The sequence below is a fragment of the Argopecten irradians genome, chromosome 9 (genome assembly GCF_041381155.1).
Source record: "Argopecten irradians isolate NY chromosome 9, Ai_NY, whole genome shotgun sequence".
Lineage (NCBI taxonomy): Eukaryota > Metazoa > Mollusca > Bivalvia > Pectinida > Pectinidae > Argopecten > Argopecten irradians.
Genome location: NC_091142.1, coordinates 10687315 through 10707048, shown reverse-complemented (window position 1 = coordinate 10707048; position 19734 = coordinate 10687315). Strand labels below are relative to the sequence as shown.

The following is a 19734-nucleotide window of genomic DNA, read 5'->3' as shown; positions in this document are numbered from 1 at the left end:
TTGTTTTGGACAAAAATAATATGTAAATGCATGTATACGCATAAGATAATCGAAAACCGACAAAAAAGTATAGAAAACTGTGCCCGAGTGATTTTCGGAGGCAGTGCTTCACTACGACACATAGGGACCAATTCGTACCAACCGAAAGGTATAGTAGGCCGGGTACGTATATTCGTTCTAATGAATTCATCATTTTTGATGAAAGCCACTTAACCTGCTTTGCATATTGTTTGATATAGAAGCTTTTCATGGCCCCGAATAGATATGGTGACCTTACATTACAGATACTGTGACCTTTTCACCTTGACCTTTTTGACCTTCCATAGTCTAAACTGAGCGATATCTACGCATATAAACCCGGATTGTTCAATCTTATCAAATATAAATTGATTTCTTAAACCGTAAACAAATAACTTGTAAAGATTTCTGAATCTATAAACAACTGGGATACCAATCTCATCGTTTACTATGATGTCAAGTATTTGTGGACAGAGAATGTCAAGTAGTCGTGGATACCGAGTGTCAAGTGGTAGTAGATATAGACCTATTTTATCGTACGTATGTGAGGAGGCGATTACAACGACACATCACAAACATACACTACTACACAGACGTTAGATCCGCGTACAAGTGTCCAGACCAGAGTCATGAGGACGCTCATCCATGGACCTTAATAATCACATCTAAACTTATGTCAAAGTAATATCATTCCTTACATAAAAGCCTCTAACAGTATCAAACATCTACTACTGAAGGAGCACGTCAATATGTCGCCGGTTTGTTGTTGTCTATGTTTTACAGATAAACGTTCAAAACACCAGCATGTCATTGGAGTTTCTGTGAAGGGTACAGACTCACGTACGCCAATATGAATGTCAAGTCAACATATGGCACAAGAGCTGGTTAAAAACACCATATTCATGTCTGAGGGTCAAAACATTTGCTTCAAACAATATTTTTTTCTCTATACAAAGTGTTCAAAACTTGAATCCAAACATATTGTGACTTACCAGTATGTGCCCTACGATGCTGTAACGATTCAAACTTTTAAAATAGTCCATCCACTTAGTAAGTTGTAACCCAATGATACCTAAAACACCTTATTTAGTATTATGGTGGTGGTCCTTTAGACAGGTGGCCCTACACACAGGTATGATGTACATGTAACACCTTATTTGGTATTATGGTGGTGGTCTTTATAGACAGGTGGCCCTACACACAGGTATGATGTACATGTAACACCTTATTTGGTATTATGGTGGTGGTCTTTATAGACAGGTGGCCCTACACACAGGTATGATGTACATGTAACACCTTATTTGGTATTATGGTGGTGGTGGTGGTCTTTATAGACAGGTGGCCCTACACACAGGTATGATGTACATGTAACACCTTATTTGGTATTATGGTGGTGGTCTTTATAGACAGGTGGCCCTACACACAGGTATGATGTACATGTAACACCTTATTTGGTATTATGGTGGTGGTCTTTATAGACAGGTGACCCTACACACAGGTATGATGTACATGTAACACCTTATTTAGTATAATGGGGTGGTCTTTATAGACAGGTGACCTACACACAGGTATGATGTACATGTAACACCTTATTTGGTATTATGGTGGTGGTCTTTATAGACAGGTGGCCCTACACACAGGTATGATGTACATGTAACACCTTATTTGGTATTATGGTGGTGGTCTTTATAGACAGGTGGCCCTACACACAGGTATGATGTACATGTAACACCTTATTTGGTATAATGGTGGTGGTCTTTATAGACAGGTGCCTACAGACAGGTATGATGTACATGTAACACCTTATTTGGTATAATGGTGGTGGTCTTTATAGACAGGTGCCCTACACACAGGTATGATGTACATGTAACACCTTATTTGGTATAATGGTGGTGGTCTTTATAGACAGGTGGCCCTACACACAGGTATGATGTACATGTAACACCTTATTTGGTATTATGGTGGTGGTCTTTATAGACAGGTGACCCTACACACAGGTATGATGTACATGTAACACCTTATTTGGTATTATGGTGGTGGTCTTTATAGACAGGTGGCCCTACACACAGGTATGATGTACATGTAACACCTTATTTGGTATTATGGTGGTGGTCTTTATAGACAGGTGGCCCTACAGACAGGTATGATGTACATGTAACACCTTATTTGGTATCATGGTGGTGGTCTTTATAGACAGGTGGCCCTACACACAGGTATGATGTACATGTAACACCTTATTTGGTATTATGGTGGTGGTCTTTATAGACAGGTGGCCCTACACACAGGTATGATGTACATGTAACACCTTATTTGGTACTATGGTGGTGGTCTTTATAGACAGGTGGCCCTACACACAGGTATGATGTACATGTAACACCTTATTTGGTATTATGGTGGTGGTCTTTATAGACAGGTGACCCTACACACAGGTATGATGTACATGTAACACCTTATTTGGTATTATGGTGGTGGTCTTTATAGACAGGTGACCCTACACACAGGTATGATGTACATGTAACACCTTATTTGGTATTATGGTGGTGGTCTTTATAGACAGGTGACCCTACACACAGGTATGATGTACATGTAACACCTTATTTGGTATTATGGTGGTGGTCTTTATAGACAGGTGACCCTACACACAGGTATGATGTACATGTAACACCTTATTTGGTATTATGGTGGTGGTCTTTATAGACAGGTGACCCTACACACAGGTATGATGTACATGTAACACCTTATTTGGTATTATGGTGGTGGTCTTTATAGACAGGTGGCCCTACAGACAGGTATGATGTACATGTAACACCTTATTTGGTATTATGGTGGTGGTCTTTATAGACAGGTGGCCCTACACACAGGTATGATGTACATGTAACACCTTATTTGGTATTATGGTGGTGGTCTTTATAGACAGGTGGCCCTACACACAGGTATGATGTACATGTAACACCTTATTTGGTATTATGGTGGTGGTCTTTATAGACAGGTGGCCCTACACACAGGTATGATGTACATGTAACACCTTATTTGGTATTATGGTGGTGGTCTTTATAGACAGGTGACCCTACACACAGGTATGATGTACATGTAACACCTTATTTGGTATAATGGTGGTGGTCTTTATAGACAGGTGCCCTACACACAGGTATGATGTACATGTAACACCTTATTGGTATAACTTATTTGGTATTATGGTGGTGGTCTTTATAGACAGGTGACCCTACACACAGGTATGATGTACATGTAACACCTTATTTGGTATTATGGTGGTGGTCTTTATAGACAGGTGGCCCTACACACAGGTATGATGTACATGTAACACCTTATTTGGTATTATGGTGGTGGTCTTTATAGACAGGTGGCCCTACACACAGGTATGATGTACATGTAACACCTTATTTGGTATTATGGTGGTGGTCTTTATAGACAGGTGACCCTACACACAGGTATGATGTACATGTAACACCTTATTTGGTATTTGGTGGTGGTCTTTATAGACAGGTGCCCTACACACAGGTATGATGTACATGTAACACCTTATTTGGTATTATGGTGGTGGTCTTTATAGACAGGTGACCCTACACACAGGTATGATGTACATGTAACACCTTATTTGGTATATGGTGGTGGTCTTTATAGACAGGTGGCCCTACACACAGGTATGATGTACATGTAACACCTTATTTGGTATTATGGTGGTGGTCTTTATAGACAGGTGGCCCTACACACAGGTATGATGTACATGTAACACCTTATTTGGTATATATAGGTGGTGATGTACAGCACTATAGACAGGTGGCCCTACACACAGGTATGATGTACATGTAACACCTTATTTGGTATAATGGTGGTGGTCTTTATAGACAGGTGGCCCTACACACAGGTATGATGTACATGTAACACCTTATTTGGTATTATGGTGGTGGTCTTTATAGACAGGTGGCCCTACACACAGGTATGATGTACATGTAACACCTTATTTGGTATTATGGTGGTGGTCTTTATAGACAGGTGGCCCTACACACAGGTATGATGTACATGTAACACCTTATTTGGTATTATGGTGGTGGTCTTTATAGACAGGTGACCCTACACACAGGTATGATGTACATGTAACACCTTATTTGGTATTATGGTGGTGGTCTTTATAGACAGGTGACCCTACACACAGGTATGATGTACATGTAACACCTTATTTGGTATTATGGTGGTGGTCTTTATAGACAGGTGACCCTACACACAGGTATGATGTACATGTAACACCTTATTTGGTATTATGGTGGTGGTCTTTATAGACAGGTGACCCTACACACAGGTATGATGTACATGTAACACCTTATTTGGTATTATGGTGGTGGTCTTTATAGACAGGTGACCCTACACACAGGTATGATGTACATGTAACACCTTATTTGGTACTATGGTGGTGGCCTTTATAGACAGGTGGCCCTACACACAGGTATGATGTACATGTAACACCTTATTTGGTATTATGGTGGTGGTCTTTATAGACAGGTGACCCTACACACAGGTATGATGTACATGTAACACCTTATTTGGTATTATGGTGGTGGTCTTTATAGACAGGTGGCCCTACACACAGGTATGATGTACATGTAACACCTTATTTGGTATGATGTACATGTAACACCTTATTTGGTATTGGTGGTGGTCTTTATAGACAGGTGGCCCTACACACAGGTATGATGTACATGTAACACCTTATTTGGTATTATGGTGGTGGTCTTTATAGACAGGTGGCCCTACAGACAGGTATGATGTACATGTAACACCTTATTTGGTATTATGGTGGTGGTCTTTATAGACAGGTTGCCCTACAGACAGGTATGATGTACATGTAACACCTTATTTGGTATTATGGTGGTGGTCTTTATGACAGGTGCCTTACAGCCAGGTATGATGTACAAAACACCTTATTTGGTATTATGGTGTCTTAGCAAAAAGTGATTAGAAGTTTTAATTGTGTTTACTTCCAATTCATTATTTTCATTAAATGGCTCAATCTTAAATATTCATTAAGAGGGTAAGTTGTTTTACCGGCATGTAAAGTGTAACTTGTCAAAACTTGATGTCATTGGGACCAGCATATCTAACCAGTATAGACAGGTTTCCGGATTGTACAGCATTAAATTACTGGATTATACAGATTTTAATTACTATAATAAAGGAAAAACTCATTGTTTCTGTACTTACATTTTAAGAACTTTGTCTTTCCCACCACTAGCTACCCTCTGTCCATCTGGGCTCCAGTCCACAGAGTAAACCTAAATCAAGACCAACAGAGTTACCTCCCTTATAACATACTTATAGGAGTTGCTTCCCTTGAATAACCTTCTGCTTTTTGAGGTCCAATGCTATCTATATAATCAATCTCTCGTGAAGAGTTATGTTGGATAATACCATTTATCCTCTGTAATTCTTTCATTAAGAATGTGTTTCACTGTATAGATATATTATTTTCAAATTGCTATTCCACATTTATCCTGGTTTGTTTCTTAATTTTTCTGATTGTCTTGTCCAAATTATCTTACAGAGATTTAGAACAAAATAACTCCATTACAAGAGAGTGTGTTTACCTCATCAGCATGTCCAGGTAAATCAAACAACAGCTTCCTCGTCTTCACATCGAACACTTTAATGGTGGAATCTGAGCTGCCGCTACATATTAGTCGACTGTCTGCTGACCAGCCCAGTGTATACACACGGTTTACATGGCCTCGGAACGTCGCCAGGAATCTATGACAAAAAAATCGTGATCAAAATTGAAATTTTAAATAAATATGTCTGACAGTGAAAGTGGTTTTGTGTTTATCTTAAACCCAATAGGAGTTTATAGCAAGAAATTCTGCATGAAAGTTTGAATTTTCACCAAGTACTAAAGACATGTTGACTTCTGCGAGTTGAAATTTAGGATCTTATTCTGAAATATATAATAAACAAAAGCATTGAAATGATTTATCATAATTGGATAAGCTACAGGAGAAATTCTGCCCCAAAACCTGCCTCTGCTAATTTCAGCTTGTGTACATCATTGACAGAGCTATTATTATGATAAAGAATAATATAGTTTATTCTTGCATTAGTATTGACTTACTTTCCAGTCCGGCCATCCCATAATTTTACTGATTTATCGAAGGAGGCACTGGCTATAAGGCGAGTGTCCGGTGAAAACTGGACGTCATTGATGAGTTGTTGGTGACCAGTCATGCGTGCGATTGGTTTCTTATCTTCCTCAGGTCTCCATAAATACAGTGTGAAGTCATCCGAGCCAGATACTAGTCGCTCCGGTCCAGGGCCCTATGTGGAAAGGTTACACTCCATATTATCATGAAAAGAGATAAATTTCATGTGATTCTGAATTTTAAATAAATGTGAAACATCAAATCTTTGATTAATAACATTAAGTAATGTTGATGTATTCTCAATGTCAGCTGCAATATATTCTTAGCTAATTACGAAAAACATTCTACGAGTTTATTATTATTTTTGTTCATGCATGCATGAAGTTATTTTTTATTCAGACGCATGGAGAAAAGTTATTAGAAACATAGAGGCTTAACGACTTTAGATTTTGTTTGAATGAATGACATTGACCTTCATTCAAGGTCATAAATGTTTTCCAACTGTCTCCAATTGAAATGTTATCTACATCCCTGCTGTTGCATCACCAATGGATAAATTATCCAGTTGTCTCCCCTTTGACAGTAACCATATACCCTTGGAACAGAACAAAGATCTACTATAGATTATAATATACCATACCTTTGCTGCTTCATATCTCTTCTTTGCTTTCTTTGCCAGCTCTTCATCTGCAAAAGAGGATTACATTGAATCAAATTTGGGTTTAGAATTATCGTATGCTGAAGTATGACGCATATTATGCATATGATATTTGCAATACCTGGTAAATATTTTGAGGTTTACCGTACATACAATTTTTACCAATTGCATGAAATATCTAAAAAATTGTAAAAAACCTCAAGAAATAAGAAATAAAGCTTTGCAAATTTGTGAAAAGTTTTTCCTTTGTTATTTAGTTTTGTTAGAAGCCTTTTTAACACAGATTATTTTGTAAAATTGGCAACAGTTTTAACAAACGTGACAAATATATAGCATTCTTTTATCAAATTTATTACCATCAAAATTAGCGTAGGATTATTGTCATCACAAACCAATGCGTGCTGTCTAACTGATTCTACAGACAGAAATTCACTGTCTTCGCCAAAACTACCACTTTAAAGTTTTAAAGCAACCCTTTCTAACAGAGAACACATACCAAATGGTTATAACACGAATTAATTCATTCTATATCATGGTCGCAAAAGAAAATTCTATTCCTGGATCATACCGACATAGATGATATATATATTTGCCACATGAATGATACGTTGTAATATAACAATAAAGTAAAACTCATTTGTGTCAAACACGGTTGAATCGAATACATCGGATGAGTCAAATGTTTCAATATGTCCCAATTTTTTTCCTTCTTTATATCAATAAATAATGCACAAAGGAATCGAACACAATTGAATCGAATACTGCGGTTGAATTGAATACGTTTTGCGGTCTGTTCCTTCAAAAAATATACCAAAATATTCTTTTTTGTGTCAAGCATCCCGGAGTCACGCTGTCTCAGGTAAAAGTCAAGTCTCGGTCCGACTGACGGAACATGACTGATCAACCGTAGCAGTGCTAACAAACATTATTGTTTGATCAAAAAATGTTCCTGTTATATATTTATTGCCTATCTTGAACCGATATGTATGTAAAAACGCCAACCTGGAAACAGTCGGTACAGTCAGTACAACCTAGACGTCAATGTCTTCGTCAACAGTAATACACGGATGAGTCAAACCATCAGATAAGTCGAATATTTTGCTTGGTCCCTCTAACTTCGACTATCCATGTTTTTGCTAGGCCGCTTGAGAAGTAGCAGTTAGAAACGCATGTAAATCACGCCATCTTGCAGGATAGCCATGTAGCAAGAACGCTTGAATCAGACAGATGTTCGGTGTGTGACAAGCATTGACTGTTGAAGTTATATTAAAACGAATGACAAAAAACAGATCTGAATATGTACGGGATTTGGGCGCCATCTTCCTGATAAATCATGGTCATGCAGGGTTTGCATCTTTTGAGATTTTAGTGTTGAACAAGCATTCATGGTATATCTATTCTGAAAAACTGAATGACTGCTATAGTCTGGCGGATTTCCCAGCAAGTTATCAGTCATTTAATAATTTCCAATGAAATCTCATAATAAATATACTGCGGCAATGAATACATTTAGTTTCATGAGCAATTCACACCATCTTGCAGGATAGTCGTATAGCAGGAATGCTTGAATAAGCATCGGCTTTTTTTTAAATTTTAAAATAAATTAGGAAACAGACTTTAATCTGTCTGATTCGGACGCCATCTTCCTGATAAAGCATCGTCACACAGTACTTGCATCCATTCAGATTTCAGTGTAGAACAAGCATTCGAGGTAAAAGTATTCTGAATAAAGATTTTCTAGAAATGAATCGGGCATTTCGAATGAAATCTGGTTCCATTTACAGAAGAAACAAATATATCTTTAGTAGTATACCATGTTCGAGACATTACTTTTATATTTCTTATTTAATTTTGATCACCATCGTATAACAATAATAATCAGACAATGCGGAGATGCTAATTAATGGGACACGGAACATACCAAAATGCGGAATAACAGTACATACTAAAAGCGGAATGAAAATGGAAGAAAGAAAAACACAGAGAATATGAGATTAAGTTCAACATTTTTTTGCCATTTCTCTCAGCTTAGCAATATCTGCATAAAAACCTTTTTCATTTTGTTGGAAGCAAAAGTATTATTAAAACTGTTAGTCTGTATTAGACCTGGCTTAACCTTGCACTAACCCAGGTTCACAAATTATAAAATGGCTTTCAACAGAACAATTAAAATTGCAAAATAATATCAACATATCATTATTTAATTTCCATATTCTGTCCAATCAAAGGGTTAAGCTTCCGTGTAGCCCACTTAGCTTTTTGGGAAGCTAATACTTGGACTGTAGTTATAAATATTAAATCTTTTGGTCTTGAAAGATGGTATACCATTTGACTGGGGAAAAAACCAGATGGTCATACAAAATTGATTTTTCATCCTCCTAATATGCGTTCCTGTGGAAACAAATGCCTTGAACATTATAACAACTGCAAAAAACAGAATATCTCATTACTGATATAGCCAATAAATGAGATATACATGTATCTATGACAACATACAGTGGTGCTATTATTCACGGTTCAAATGACATTATACTGTTACGCCCATATGAGAAGCACTTTTTATTACAGATAACCCTAATTCTTCTTGCTCGTGATATGACATGTCAAATTCCACATAGTAGGTGATTAGAATTGGTTGTGACAGAGTGCAACAGATATAGTAAAAGTACCATTACATTAAATGGTAAATTGATGCTGTGAAAAAGTCGTTAGGCATTTCAATGCAAAATGAAGCTGCCACCGAAATAAATTGACTGTAAAATTGATAACTTCTGTGAATAACTAAGAGGTCTAGAGACCTGATATTGGGCCTGTGGCATGCTGGGTTGAAGGGCTACCAAGTTTGTTCAAATGAAGTTGATCTTCATTCAAGGTCACAGGGGTCAAACTGTCAGATGGTATAATTATGTGTTTAACTTTAATTATCAAAATATATCCAGCATCAAATATCAACAACTTTTAAACCTTTTACAAAGATAATTGCCTTAGTGACCACCTCTGTATAAAGACCAACTGCTAATTAAGACAACTTTCTTAGGGTCGCAAATGGTTATTTATAACATTATTTTATCTTTAAGACCACTTTGGCTATAGAGACCACTTTCCCTCTCGTCCATTGAGTTGCCTTTATAGACAGGTTTGACCAAATATCATATTTACACTTCACAACTGGATATTTCTGCAGTCATTAAATCTATTCTTGCCCAGAAGACAAGTACAAAGGTCACTGTGAACATTACATACATCAGACATATATACATCCAGCGTACCTAACAGGAGAAACATTTTCTCTACATAAGTTTCCTTTTTACCTACACATGACTAAATCACATGTATAACGACACACTGAGTCAGTAAATAAATGCCCCGGGGTGAGGCCGAGTGTCCCCTGGGGCGGTAGTACAACTACGTAAGGTCATTACTATTACTATATTGATCACATGACATCATCTACTCCCCAGTAAGGCAGTACTGTGGTTTTTCAGCTGTTCGGAAGGAGATGGTATCTTGGTGGAAAAAAACCATGCCTGACTGATACTCCGGAGCTCTGGATTAAAACTCTGGGTTGGAGCAAGAAGGAGCCTTAATTAACTTTCTTTTTGGTGAGTTGGTATGTATATGAACTGACCACAGTGGTCAACTTCAAGTACTAAATGCCCACTTTAGGCCATATGTAGACTACATGTACATATCAAACATACGAGTCAGACACGTACCCAGCAGCAATACATGTATTTGTATTATACAGCTATGACTTCATGTGCTTGGCTGTGATTAGGGTGATGATGTTTGTATCAGATGTTTGTATCGACAAAATCAGCCGTATTAATCTATAAATACAAAACAATGTTTTTATTTAGAATTTACATCCATGATGTTTTACAATCAGCCACGACTATCACAGTATCTAGACAGACTGGAGGAGCAGCAAGCCCTCCAGCGACCTTCTATGTTTAAATATTATGATAAACAGTAGCTGTAGTACTACAGTACATGTGCCATGTGAGTGGGGGAACATTTAATCTCAGCTGTTATTATCATAGCAGACTGTGATGATGGAGGCTGTATCAACAGCTGAGAGGGCGTGTTACCACAAGATCAGCTGATGGGGGGAAGGTATGGCAATTTGTGTGAAATTCATTTACAACGGTAGTTTGTGTTAAATTCATTTACTATGGCATATAGCTTATAGATTTATTTGTATGCATTAATTGGCCATATTTGTTTTATTTGTATTTTATATCATGTGACTGTTGTACTAAGGAGGCTATGATGGATTGTATCTATTTTATTTGAGGTTTAGTCGGTGGGGGGAGTATAGTAATTTGTGTGTCGCTTAGCTTATATATATAGATTTATAGGTTTATTTGTTGTTTTATTTGTATTTTATATCATGTGGCTGTTGTACTTAGGAGGCTATGATGGATTGTATCTGTTTTATTTGAGGTTGAGTCGGTGGGGGGAGTATAGTGATTTGTGTGTCGATTAGCTTATATATAGATTCCTTTGTATGAATAATTCTGTTTTGTTTGTATTGCATAACAAGTGGCTGAGGTTGTGAGACTATGATGGAAGATACACTATCTGAAGTTATCAGTTAAGACATCAATGATATGTATAGAGACAAAAGCCAGTAATCCAGGTTCTTTAAATAGATTTGTAAAGGGATTTTCATTTATCATTTTTGGAAATTTTCACAAATCAAGGATTTCCAGGACTCTATAGTTTCAGTATTCAATCATTTCCAGTTTACCGCAGATCATTGTGATTTCTTCTTGAATCTGGAAATCTCTGAATTCCTTATACCAAATCTAGTGATCGGATAGTCAAGCTGTAGTAGCTGAAGCTGCTATTGTGTGTGTTAGAATTCTATGTGCAATTGATGGACTAGAATTGGTGTTTAAAACCACGAGCTGAAGACGAGCGAGTTAAGACCAGGATATCAATAATTGAGGAGGAAAACATGGCCTGGTCGATGTGTGTGTTACTACAGGATGTGTATAACGGATAATTGTCTTGTACAGAAGGTATTGTGTAAGTAGGGAACAATAGAAAATCCTTAATTAAGGAAACAATACTATTGAAATTTATTTATTGTTTAAGACACAATGGACATATACCAATACATTTATGCATAGTTTTATAGAGAGTTTTATCAAATGCATTTTGATACATAATTTTAGTTTGTCCTTTTATATTTAAAAAAAAATGGAAAATATCCCAATCCAGGATGTTGCTTTGTGCGTACTGTTATGAGAAATCTAAGTAGAAGTGTCTGTTGAATTGCACGAACACCCAGAAATAACTAGGCATTAAAAGTGGGTATAAGAGAGCATGATCCCGACTTCAGGAAGTTCTTAAGCTTCAATTCTATATTTGTACTTTATCCTTATAAATAATGACTTGAATTTGACCCTCCTCGACTTCATAATATCATTCACACCATATCATAGGGTATGGACTCTCTCACCCATGGTCACTAGGAAAATATCTGATACCGTATTCGACCCAATAAGTGCCCAGGGCGTTTAAAAAATTGAAAAAATGAAAAAGGTGCTATTCAGATGAAATTATTTCAAAACTGTATGTTTTTGTGTAGTTTTGGTCTTTATTTATGCATGTGCAATTGAAATCGAGCCCTAAAAAAAGGGGGAGGGGGGCTTATAAGGACATGGGCGCTTATTGGGTCGAATACGGTAATTTATACAAGAGGCACAGGGGCCTGTTTTGATGATATGGTCAATGTCATCAAAGGTGAAGAGTTAATTTTGAATATTGTCAGAGGTTTGTATAAGATCAGTTTGAGAGTGGAAATTGTAAAATCTAAATTACAATAAATTTCATTTCGAAAGAAAAAGAGAAAACTTTTTTATTTTTTATTCTATTCTAGTACTCATTTTTTTGGAAACAGAATCCTGTATTAAATTTGAAGTCAATTTTCTATATAGCCAATTATTTTTGCATGTCAAAATTTTTGCGATTCTGAAATTTCAAAACTAGAATTTTAACAAATCAAAATTTTGCAATTTGGTTTCACTGGTAAATCAAATTCAACAAATCCTTCATATTTTATAGATCAAAATTTTGCAAAACATTTTATCCGTTCCCAAATGACCAGCTAATACGGTACAGTAAATTAATTCTAATGCCTTTCTGAGGAATATTTCGACCAAGAAGATAATTAGTGCATTTTCAGCATCAAGGCAAAAATTTACAGTAAAAGATATGGCGTGACTTACGAGGTGTGACAAAATTGACCACTACATTGAGGATTCATTTCGAGTTCTGTAGTAAAACAATACTAATTACTTCACTAGACAATGCTCTTACTTAAAACATAAATAGAACATGGAGAACAACATGCTACTGATAAATAGTAGTTCTCGGTGTTCAACAAAAATCAATGAGCGTTACTAATTATAGCCACTGGCAGCAGATGCACAGAATGTACTAGGATCTGCACAGCATATCAAATCCTTTAGAGAGCACATGTGTTTTCTATAAGCTAAAGGACACGTAAATTCCGATAAATAATCAAAACTTTAGTCCTCAAAATATGGATGATTTCTTTTTGGTAATATTATAAATGAGTATAATCTATATTAGTCCTATCTATAATAGGTATTTCTAAAGCAATGAATTCTGAAAATTCCTAATCTGGTAACTATCATTTAATTGCATACTGTCAACAATTGTTATGCATTGATATACCCAATCAATCTAGAGGCTTCATTTTCATTTTTTTGGAGGAGGGGGGAGGCATTCACCAGTTTTCTCAATTTTTACACTATTTGGAGTAAAGATAGTTCTCTGGGTCTACCCTGATTATTTCGGTGTCAGTTAACTTAAAGGTGCTCCGCCGCCGACAGAGCATAAATGATATTCATCTTTGAACAATAATTGGTGTTTAATTGTGTATATATATGCCTAATTAACACAAAAAATAACATGAAAAATTATTTCGCCTTTGGTGCATGCACAATCATTAATTTATTCCATATAGGATATAGTGACACGGAATTTTTTCAGGTGCAATTAATTATTTTTCATTTTTTTAACTTGAAGAAAAATTAGAAGCTCAAACTTTTCAATAGTGGTAATAGTGTAAAGTAGGTAACTTTTGTTACTGAAGAAAAATACTAAATCGTCTGCTCCTGTTTTTGATAATGAAAAAATTCCATTTGGCAGCGATGGAGCATCTAAATTCTGTGCTTTTGTGAATATACAACTTACCCTAGTAATTTATGGTATGTAGTAAATCTGTAACAAATTTCCCTTTCATGCATTATTGTCTTTTTCTGTTCCAGATCATTCTTCAGTGGAGACATCAGCCTGAATCATAAGAAATTTATAACATCTTCCAGGACACTGTCACAATTTATAACATCTTCCAGGACACTGACAGAACCTAAAATCTTCCAGGCTATGGACTCTCCTGGAGAACACAAAATGTTCTAGGCCACAGCTTCTCCAAGGGTTAAACTTTAATATTTGAAAAACTTGTGCAAAAAATTTGAAAACTAAAAAAATCCAATTTTGAACAAAGGAAAAAGCAGTCATGGAGTTTTCGTACATTTTACGGTTGATGGCCTTCACAACTTCGTTAATTGTAGACAGCATTGACACGATCAGTGACTGGCTGCTATACCATGATATTGTGGCCGCCAGGGAAGGTTTGGTCTTCGGCCATTTTGAGGATAGTCTGATCAAGACACAGCTTGCCTTCTCCATTCTGGGCTCGTGTTTATTTCTGTTTGAAATCGGCATGTTAGGACTGAATCTGGCACGTGATGACCTTCCCATCATCCTCTTGGATGTGGCTGCACTGCTTGTGATTTGGATGGAAGACGTCCCTCAAATCATTATCAACGTCATCATTGTAGCGTGCCGCGATCAACCAATCAGTGTGGTGCAAATCATTAAGGCCAGTGTTTGTATGTTTGGTGCGTTGATGAAACTCGTGATCGCAATTGTTCGCTTCTGCTACTGGAAGAGGAAAGAGAAGATCGGCTCGGAGGGAACTCAGCGTGTCAATAAATGGGTTAGAATTATCACGTTTCCTGGAATTCTACTGATAATTATCGGATCCGTCTTGGTGTTTACATTCACACAACTCACCTGGGACAATGCTGAAGGCAGTCTGAAGTTCCAAAACCCGCGCCGTATTCTAGATGGCGAATACAACACCAACAAATACTTCGACCAGGTCGGAGTATATGTTAACATGGCATCGCAAAATGGTGGACCAAATGTCGACATGACAACAAATGAATGGATTCGGTTGGTAGATATTGATGATTTCCGAGAAAGGAAAAGTTCAATAGTAACACATGTCGTATTTGGTTTAGGAGCTACCAAGTTTCTCTCAATACAAAAGCCACCAGGCTCCTTAGCGATAGCAAATTTCTCCGAATGCTACGTAAAAAATGGTGCATCATGGGACTTTCAGCGTTCATTAGCTGGATGTTCTATTGTGAACCAACCAACCGTATCGGCAGTTATAAAGCTGAGTTTTGTTGAACCGAAAGGGCACCTGCTATTGGGAGATATAGAGTACAATGCCCAGATCTATCAGGATACAAACTGCAACAGTGTAATCGTACCCGCCACTCCGCTACCCGAGATCTCCCTACGATACTTCAAATCGAGGCTTCCCCTTATGTCCGGGAACCATCACTTGGTGGCACAGGAAGCTTTGTCAGAGAGTAAATTTTTTTCTTCATCGTCAAACCTACAGCCAATCGATGAAATATGGAAAACCGGTTTCTTAGGCTGTAAGTTCACCGGAAAATCACAGCCGACTTATAATGGCGATATAACAGTACCATGTTTATAGACTTGTCAAACAAATACTCAATACATTGAATACATTCTAAGACTTATCAAATTTAATCTAGTTCGCATTTATACATTGTCGGAAACCTTCGGGTCACCGCTCTATTGTTTGTCCGACGATGGTATATAAAAAATGATGTTGAAAACAACTTAAAAACAACATGGAAATGGTAGAAAATATTTTTTTTAAAGTCCATTAAGCTCTTGTTTTTATTTGAAGAAAAGATCTTATCAATCAAAATACATAAGTTAAAAGCTAAGATAGTTTGTTTAAAGCTTTGTTAGTTTTATTAACTGAAACTGACATTATAGTAAACTATAGAGTGATTAGAAAAGGTAAAGGTTTTATACAAGTATTGTTAGCTTTATTTATCTATGTCAACATTAGTAAAGCTAAAATGACTAGGAGTGAATACGGTTTTACACAAGCATTGTTAGCTTTACGTTCTAATGGATTCCTGTACCACAATAGATGTGTCATTGTTTGTATCATCAGATTAGTGCTATGTAATACAATGTAAGTACCGTATTCGACCCAATAAGCGCCCAGGGCGCTTTAAAAATTGATAACAATGAAAAGGTGCTAATAAGTCGAAATTATTGCAAATCTATACCGTTTTATGTAATTTTGGTCTTTATTTATACATGGGCAATTGAAATTGAGGCCTCAAAAAGGGGGAAGGGCGCTTATAGGGACATGGGCGCTTATTGGGTCGAATACGGTATATGTAAGTGATATTTTTCCTAGTTTATTAACCTAAGCATTACCTGTTTATGATTTTGAGAGGCCAGTTTTCTGTGTCCTAGCTGGTGGCTTAGCTAATAACATCACTTAATTAGGACAAACAGAGTAAAGAGGACATCACAATCAATTTAAGAGTCTAGAGGAGTGAGGGGAGCAGGAGAGTGAGATGATTGTTGGATTTCTCAGTGTTTGACTTCCCATTTAATACTATAAGACTCTTTCATATGTGGATATGAAGGATATGGATATTCTACCCGAGGGTCACAAAATGTAGTAAAACCCGAGGCTTGCCGAGGGTTTTGCAACATTTTGTGATCCCGAGGGTAGAATATCCCTATCCTTCATATCCACTTATGAAAGAGTATTTTTCTTTCATACCACGACATTTTACTGCAATTTTACAACTATAATATCCCGCCATTTTGAAATAAATTCGGAGAAATCCACGACTGAAAGTCAATTTCCATACATGAAAAATTACGTGATATTTTCAACACAAATTCCGATGCTTGCATCTTTTATAGTAAAACCAGTCAATTTTGTGAAAATTTTTTAAAATTTTACCGAGGAAATAGATATTTTGTTGACACCGTGACGTCACGAGGCTTTATTGCATGGGTAGCCATGCAATACAGCCTCAGGCGACATGAGTGTATTGCCCTAGACCAGCCAGTATTACACATGTAGATATGAAAGAAAATTGTCACAACCATGTAAGTATAAATAATCCATAATGATAATAACCCACAAGACCTGTCATGATCAGCTGATGAAAACGTATGATGATGTAAGTTCTATAATACAAGTTTTATATTTATCTGTTTGTCACAAAAATCGCCCCTATTTCTTATCTAAGGTTAATAAAAACAAATGCTTTCTGAGAACACGGGAATTGAAGCTGGCCTCTGGCAGCTTTTAATCACCTAAGACCTTAACTATGTGGGGACTATTTTACCCATTGGGCCTCTTGAAATTCTCGAAATCCTGTATCTTACCCCTTTTAACCAAGTTTTTTCCAAATACATTCAAATGAATATAAGGTTGTACATTGTTTTATAGGATATAAAGTAATTGATAACTCACCAAAGCTTTCACAATCCAATACCGACTTCACAGAGTTATGTGCCCTTAAGTTCCACATTGGGGCATGAAGAAATATACCATATTCGACACAATAAGTGCCCCGCCCCCTTTTTTGGAATAAATTTCTCTTACTTTGACTTAAATGCAGACTGAAAATATGAAGACTGTGTTGATTTCCTTACTGAATTATTTTCCAAATTTATTAATGGCTTACTTTGTAGAATAATTTTATGAAAAGCTAGTCAAAATTTGCTTTTTTAAGCACCCCCTTATTTGCTTCAATTTTTAAGACACCTGGGTACTTATTGGGTCGAATATGGTATACATTGTACTAACCCTGGAATCACTTATTGTATGGTTGTGTGTGGATCTAGTCAGCTCATTGATATAAATATTTTTAGTGAGTTGTTTTTATATTGGCATTTCTTTTTTAACATAATACTTCCCATTAAGAGCATTTCATGATGTATTCTTCTTGGAATATTCCGTCTTTGCATATTACAGAGTTAGCTCCCTTGTGGGTAGGTATTGATTGTTACGTCATTATTTTGTGAACGCTTTTACGTCATTTTCTCTTTTTTGATAAGTATGACGTTACGCTCGCAAACACATGACGTCACAATTAATACCTACCCTCAAGGGCAGATAACTCTGTAATATGCAAATAAAGAATATATGTGTAACATACTGCAAATTAAACTATTTTCATGTGCAGTTATTTTTCACATATGGATAGGAAATTGTAAAAATAAATTTCCATGAAATTACTTCAAACACAAGTGAAGTAGAATCATAATTGTCGTGAATAAGTTGTTCAGCAGAAATATGTGAAATTAAAGTTTAAGTTAATTTTACAGTAACCTTTAATTTACAGTAATCTTTATAAATCATTGTATATCATCGCAATATAATATGTGAGAGTAAGTACATTTTTTTCACAGAACATTTTTGTGAGAGTAAGTACATTTTTTTCACAGAACATTTTTGTGCATCTATTGTCTCATTTGTCTGCATTTTCAAATTTACCAACTAAATAATTTCATGTCTTTATAAATCATCGTATGTGTTTCAAAGTGAATTAACTTATACATGTATTTAACATTTAAATATCAACTTAATCATCGTACTTCTAAACCATTTTTCTTTTTACTTTTCAACTTGTTTTATTAAATTATGTGTACATATTCTTGTTGATGTTGAGTCTTAATGTTACAGAAATTTTAATATTGAAAGATATGTGCAATGTTTATGGGTTATGAATATAATTTTTTGAGATAGATTTTAATATGTGTTCAGGAGAGAAGATCTCTAAAATATGACAATTTTTATCATCAACATGCACAAATAAGTGTATACGTGTAGTAGACAGAAATAGAAATGATTTTCAGTTACAATATTCATTATTGTCCAAGTTTTAAATTAATAAATTCATAAATATACATGAGAATTCAGATAGAAATTAATTATTCTAGACTGATAATTTTAAGTTATTGTTTAAGTTAGTGTTAAGAAGAGAATCAGTATCTAGGTAAGAAGTACAATCAAACCTGTCTATAAAGACCACCCAAGGGAAAAGGAGAAATAGTGGTCTATATATTCAAGTTGTCTTTATACACAGGTCATATTGTGTTAAAATGACCATTTGGGACCCTGAGAAAGTGGTCTTATTAAGCAGGTGATCTTTATACAGAGGTGGTCTTATTAAGCAGGTCGTCTTAATATACAGGTCAGCAATGTAGAAATAACAGTTCATTCAGGACCCAAGAGAGTGGTCTCCTCAAACAGGTAGTCTTTATACAGAGGTGGTCTTTATACAGAGGTGGTTGCTGAGGAAGATTTTACAGTGTGTATTTAATTTTTACTTTTTGCACTTTTATTATTGTTTGTTTGAATTAAAATGATTTATCAAACTTATGTTTCCTAATAAATATTTTATACCTAATCTATTGTTTAAGATATTCATTCTTTAATTTAAATTTTATTGGTTTAATGTGCTAATATAAACAGCAAGGGTCATTTAAGGTTGTATCAGGTGTAGGCGATGGAAGAAAGACAGAGTACCGGAAAACATGACCAGCGGTCAATACAGTGGCAACTGGGAATCCAGAGGTAGATGGCTTGTGGTAATATGCTGCGGCATCTTAATCACGCGGCCACTCCTGTAATTTCATTTATTTGTGCGAATTTTCCATAACAGTGGGTTATAGCTAAAGGATCCTGAGGAAAACCAAAGACTTATAGTCAGTACC

At 36.0% G+C, this 19734-nt stretch overlaps 2 protein-coding genes across 5 annotated transcripts in view; one reads left to right on the top strand and one right to left on the bottom strand.

Moving 5' to 3' along the window:
• Positions 1-19734, bottom strand: part of LOC138331424 (notchless protein homolog 1-like) — an 88862-nt gene that overhangs the window by 32711 nt on the left and 36417 nt on the right. Inside the window, exons 10-13 of the mRNA XM_069279028.1 lie at positions 6805-6851; positions 6137-6339; positions 5619-5778; positions 5236-5306 (exon numbers count right to left, since the gene is read on the bottom strand). Coding sequence (XP_069135129.1) covers positions 5236-5306; positions 5619-5778; positions 6137-6339; positions 6805-6851 — 481 coding nt within the window. The remainder of the gene's footprint in view (positions 1-5235; positions 5307-5618; positions 5779-6136; positions 6340-6804; positions 6852-19734) is intronic.
• LOC138331423 (uncharacterized) lies at positions 10130-18433 on the top strand. Of its 4 annotated transcripts, none has more exons than XM_069279024.1 (2): positions 10130-10424; positions 14130-18433. In XM_069279024.1, the coding sequence occupies exon 2, from the start codon at positions 14381-14383 to the stop codon at positions 15656-15658; it is 1278 nt and encodes a 425-aa protein (XP_069135125.1). In that variant the 5' UTR covers positions 10130-10424; positions 14130-14380; the 3' UTR covers positions 15659-18433. The 4 variants fall into 4 exon arrangements, with proteins under 4 accessions (XP_069135125.1, XP_069135128.1, XP_069135127.1 ...); XM_069279027.1 differs by lacking the exon at positions 10130-10424 and adding an exon at positions 10791-10938; XM_069279026.1 differs by lacking the exon at positions 10130-10424 and adding an exon at positions 10961-11849.

What these genes read in the sequence shown, in the direction of transcription:
- LOC138331423 (XM_069279024.1), top strand. Translation starts at nt 14,381, where the DNA reads ATGGAGTTTTCGTACATTTTACGGTTGATGGCCTTCACAACTTCGTTA.